At 39.3% G+C, this 5,722-nt stretch overlaps 1 protein-coding gene across 4 annotated transcripts in view; it reads right to left on the bottom strand.

Annotated features, from left to right (window-relative positions):
- Positions 1-4,792: 4,792 nt before the first annotated feature.
- LOC133557399 (membrane-associated phosphatidylinositol transfer protein 2-like) overlaps positions 4,793-5,722 on the bottom strand; it is a 116,032-nt gene continuing 115,102 nt past the window's right edge. For all 4 annotated transcript variants that reach the window (XM_061907822.1, XM_061907823.1, XM_061907820.1 and 1 more), the window contains one exon: positions 4,793-5,722. This exon is cut by the window's right edge and continues 206 nt beyond it. In XM_061907822.1, the coding sequence (XP_061763806.1) occupies positions 5,587-5,722 (136 nt within the window). In that variant the 3' untranslated portion in view covers positions 4,793-5,586.

Genomic DNA, 5,722 nt, shown 5'->3' with positions numbered 1-5,722 from the left:
CAAAAGCTTTTTTGTGACACTGAATTTCTGTATATACGCAAAAAAAAAAAATTAAAACACATTATGCTAACAATTTTTTTGCTAAAAATTTGCTACAAAACTCACTCGCTAGCGTCAGTTTACAGCAAGGGATGGACATGACATTGTTTTTCCAAGTGTGGGAGAAATGAAACTTGGCGAGACAGTAGGAAAATCCTAATATGTTAAAACGGCAGGCCTTTATCCATGAAAATATAAAAAAGCTGCTGTAACTGGAAAGAAATACCGCACAAGTCCACTCTCCCTTAAGGGGTGCCTCCACTTAAAGAGGTCATTTGTTACTTTTAGTCGCTGTAGGCAACGAAAGCCTGCGAGATCCGCCCAAAACAGACGGTAAAAATGTATGTTTTTATTTAAAAATAGGGGAGAAACGTATTGAAAAGGTTGTTGTCACCAAAATGATCGCGGTCCACTCAAAGTTCGATAAAATACGGCCTGATAGAACGCGATATATTCTCTTTAACGCAATTGTGCCATGGACCCTGAATTTTAGCCCGCGATCACGATGACTGGAAAACTGTGGCGTAGGACTCGCTCACAAGCTAAATCTGTTAGCCGCCTTAGCTTGTAGGCCGCTACAAACTGGGCTAGTTAGCTCAATACGGCTAAAGCTAGCAAACATCGAGGTTAACGTCTTCATTACAAAAGCTTTTTTGTGACACTGAATTTCTGTATATACGCAAAAAAAAAAATTTAAACACATTATGCTAACAATTTTTTTGCTAAAAATTTGCAAAAAAACTCACCCGCTAGCGACAGCTTACAGCAAGGGATGGACATGACGTTATTTTTCCAAGTGTGGGAGGGATGAAACTTGGCGAGACAGTAGGAAAAATCCTAATATGTAAAACAGCAGGCATTTATCCATGAAAATATAAAAAAGCTGCTGTAACTGGAAAGAAATACCGCACAAGTCCACTCTCCCTTAAGGGGTGCCTCCACTTAAAGAGATCATTTGTTACTTTTAGTCGCTGTAGGCAACGAAAGCCGGCGAGATCCGCCCAAAACAGACAGTAAAAATGTACGTTTTTATTTAAAATAGGGGTGTAACGGATTGAAAAGGTTATTGTCACCAAAATGGTCGCGGTCCACTCAAAGTTCGATAAAATACGGCCTGATTGAAGGCGATATATGCTCTTTAACGCGATTCTGCCATGGACCCTGAATTTTAAGCCGCGATCGCGATGGCTGGAAAACTGTGGTGTAGGACTCGCTCACGAGCTAAATCTGTTAAGCGCCTTAGCTTGTAGGCCGCTACAAACTGGGCTAGTTAGCTCAATACGGCTAAAGCTAGCAAACATAGAGGTTAACGTCTTCATTACAGAAGCTTTTTTGTGACACTGAATTTATGGATATTCATCCATCCATTTCCTACCGCTTATTCCCTTTTGGGGTCGCGGGGGGCGCTCGTGCCTAATTTATGTATATCCATCCATCCTTTTTCTACCATTTATTCCCTTTTGGAGTGGCAGGGGGCGCTGTCGCCTATCTCAGCTACAATCGGTATATATGCAAAAAAAAGGAATTAAAACATTTTGCTAACAATTTTTTTGCAAAAATTTTGCAAAAAAACTCACTCGCTAGCCTCAGCTTACAGCAAAGGATGGACATGACGTTGTTTTTCCAAGTGTGAGAGGGACAAAACTTGGCGAGACAGTAGGAAAGAGCCTAATATGTAAAACGGCAGGCATTTATCCATGAAAATATAAAAAAGCTGCTGCAGCTGTAAAGAAATACCGTACAAGTCCACTCTCCCTGGTAAACACTGTACATTTTCATTATATTACTTCATAAAACTACTGTACTACATTCTATTGTATTGTTTTATACAATATTCTGATCCCGACGTATTTTTTTTCTGTTAAAAGACATTTCTAACATGTTGAAAATTGTGCTGTTTTGGGCGGGGCTCAGCACCAATTGAATTGATTTTAATTATTTTGCACGGGAGATTTGAGACACAAGTTTTTAGAGTTAAAGGGGGACTGCACGTTTTGTTTTTAGGGGAGAAATTTTGCCTACGATTCACAATCTTCCAGACAAGAACAAATGTTTTTCTTTTTGATTTTACCTTTTAAAATAGTTTTTATCCATATTTGTTTTTATATTGTTTTTATTGGTTTTATTTTTATTAATTTTTTGTTTTATTCAGTCATTGGTGGAGCATAATATTGTTTTTAACATGGCTGGGCAGCACTTTGGAAACTTTATTGTTGTTTAAATGTGCTATATAAATAAAGTGGATTGGATTGGATTTTTAATGTATTCTAAATCGTAAATAAACACTAGTAAATGTCAGCTAACAATGGAGCCAATTGGAGTCGCTCTGTTCCGCCTACAAAGCACTCTACAAAACATCCATCAACATTTTATATACACGCTGTAAGTACATATGTAATGTGGTAACATTCATAATAACGTCATATTTCCGTCAACAACGGAAGTGCTAAATGCTAAACCATATGTACAAACTACAGAAATAATAATAATCACTTACTGTACAAAGTCTGTTCTCACTAGGATAACGACTGATGGAATGTTCATGAGGAAGAAGTCATAAATAATCCTCACGAATTGTTAAAAATATATATATTTTTAGAGTGCCGCAAAGGAACTTATTTTTCGTGGTTTTCTCGCCATCTCCGGGTCTAAGTTGGATGCCAAAGTTAACCAACTTGTCGCTTTACATCCACAAACTTTTACTAACCAGGTGAGAGGCATGATTTATCATCTGGAATTAACTTTCACCAGCTCAGAGGCTTTGCAGCAGCTCAATGTCAATATAGCAGCATGCGCTAGTTAGCTCTTCGTGGTCACGGCGCCACTGAAAATAGATTGTTGGCGTTGTATAATATAATGTTACAATAATATCTTTACACATGTCTAATGTGAGATCACAAGATGCACATTGTCGTTTTTAGAGAGTTTTAAGGGCGGAACAGTGTACTCCTATTAGCTGGCATTGTTAGCCGCCTCATGCTTGCCATAAATTACAACTTAAAAAAAAAAAAAAAAACATTTGTGTTCTTGTCTTACAAAGTGGTTGAGAATGATAGGCAAAATTACAAAAAATGGAGCACTTCCCCTTTAAGAGCTACGTCACAGAACCAATTAAGCTCGTAAATTCAGGTACTACTCTGGACCATTTTAACCGAATAATGGAGAAATGTCGAGTTTTCTTTCACACAACCTTCACACAGGAAGTCACCAAACAATTAATGGAGGGTAAAACGTAACACTAAACAGTAGGGTATTCGATATTTTTAAAGAATGACAAAAAAATAAACATTTTTTAAAGGGTACGCAGGAGTGGGCGGATACGAATCGTCAATAGCCAATAGGAGCCAAGAATACGTTTGACTGACAGCTCCACTGAAGACAATTTAAGCGTTTGATTCAGAAATTCATAATTACCAAATAAATGCTGTTATTTATGGGTTTTTTTTCACGTGAAAGCTATTCCCACCAAGCCAAAGCCATGAAAACACATAAATAACCAAGCCAAAACCATGAAAACACATAAATAAAAGTGTACCTTTAACAAGTAGTAGAAGTGTCATCTGTCGCCATTGGAACTTCCACCGTCCACGAATTAGCCTGTGATCCGACTTTAAATCACTCATTGCGGCCCAGTTGTCCACATTCGGGTCATCAAAGTGTTCCGCATCAAAAACAAAAAGAGACAAGGAGAAGTAACATTTTGGACCGGAGCGAACCGCGGGGCTCGTTATCGTCGCCTCGGTGATGGACGTGTTCGGGGATTCGGTGGAATTCTCGTTCTCGCGAGACTCTCATTTGACGGGTCAAAGGTAAACAAAAAAACCCGGGAAAAATGGCTTCCTTTTTATCGAAGTAAAAATATCGAGTTTGAATATTTTATGCGATGGAGTGTTGACTCCCTGAAAGCACATTTGAATTTAAATATCCTCACAACGAATAACAAACTTATGGTGTATGAATATATCGTATGACGTCATATTAACCCGGTTTTAGCTGACTGCCACATAAAAATAAAAAAAAGACTGCCACAGAAATTATTATTCCTCTATTGTTTGTAAATTTTGCAATTGATGAATAAAAGTTTATCCAAAAAAAAAAAAACATGAACGTTAGCCGACAAAAGCTAACGCTTGTTTCACTCAGGCACATTTAAGGGCATACTTGCCAACCTTGAGACCTCCGATTTCGGGAGGTGGGGGGTGGGGATTGGGGGCGTGGTCGGGGTGGGACAGGGCGTGGTTGGGGCGGGGCGGGGCAAGCTTAAGAGGGGAGGAGTATATTTGCCAGATTCATAGATTCACCAAGTATTTCATATATATATATATATATATATATATATATATACATATAAGAAATACTTTACTTTCAGTGAATTCTAGCTATATATACACACATATATCTATTTTATTATATATATATATATATATATATATATATATATATATATATATATATAAATATATATATAAAATAAATACTTGAATTTCGGTGTTCATTTATTTACACATTTACACACACATAACACTCATTTGGGGGTTGGGGGCGTGGTCGGGGGTGGGACAGGGGGCGTGGTTGGGGGGCGGAGCGGGGCGTGGTTGGGGGCATGGTTAAGAGGGGAGGAGTATATTTGCCAGATTCATAGATTCACCAAGTATTTCATATATAAGAAATACTTTACTTTCAGTGAATTCTAGCTATATATATACATATATATTTATTTTATTATACATATATATATATATAAAATAAATACTTGAATTTCAGTGTTCATTTATTTACACATTTATACACACATAACACTCATCTACTCATTGTTGAGTTAAGGGTTGAATTATCCAAACTTGTTTTTCTAACCAAATGCATGTAGATGGCAGTATTGTCCTGTTTAAGAGTGTCACAACATTGCTGTTTGGCAGACAAACTGCTTTACGCTAGACGAAAACGGACTGCTGTTGTTTTGTGTTGTTTTACCGCGCAGGGAGTACGTTAATGAAACTGCCTAACAATAAACCCACATAAGAAACCAAGAACTCGCCCTCGATCATTCTACAGTTATAACGTCATTGGGCAGACACGCTCTTTATACACGTCACTTAGGTCCGCATGGAGCTGGAGGAGGCGTGGCCTCCAACTCCGCCTGAATTTCGGGAGAAAATTTGTGCCCGGAGGTTTTCGGGAGAGGCGCTGAATTTCGGGAGTCTCCCGGAAAATCCGAGAGGGCTGGCAAGTATGTTTAAGGGTGGCAATTAAAATGGCGGACAAGGTCAACACACCTACTTCCTGTGTGAATGTTGGCGATAAAATAAATGTTTGTGGACAGCTTTTCTACAAAATGAGTATGAGATGTGGGGGTTTAAGGCTTATTATAATCATGAATCAAACCCTTCCTTGATGTTTTCAGAGCCTATTAAAAAAAGTGTTAGTGTAAAAGAGTCATGCTACATAATTGTCTTTGTTGGCGTGATGAGTCCACTCCTTCTGATATAAAATACACAAGGTGTTCGCCCCGTCCAGAGATCACGGTGGCTCAGGCCGGCCCGGGCGAGCTCACTTGGGGCCAAGTAACCCCGCGCTGCCCTCCTTGGTGCTCCCGCTGCGGCCCCAGCACCCCGCCGCGATGCTCATGCTCCTCTGGGTGGCCGCCGCCGCCGCCGCAGACACGCCGCGGTCCGCCTCGCACTGG

This window comes from Nerophis ophidion, linkage group LG08 (assembly GCF_033978795.1).
Source record: "Nerophis ophidion isolate RoL-2023_Sa linkage group LG08, RoL_Noph_v1.0, whole genome shotgun sequence".
In the NCBI taxonomy this organism is placed as follows: Eukaryota; Metazoa; Chordata; class Actinopteri; order Syngnathiformes; family Syngnathidae; genus Nerophis; species Nerophis ophidion.
Note: the sequence above shows the minus strand (reverse complement) of the source record. Positions and strands in the feature narration are given on the sequence as shown.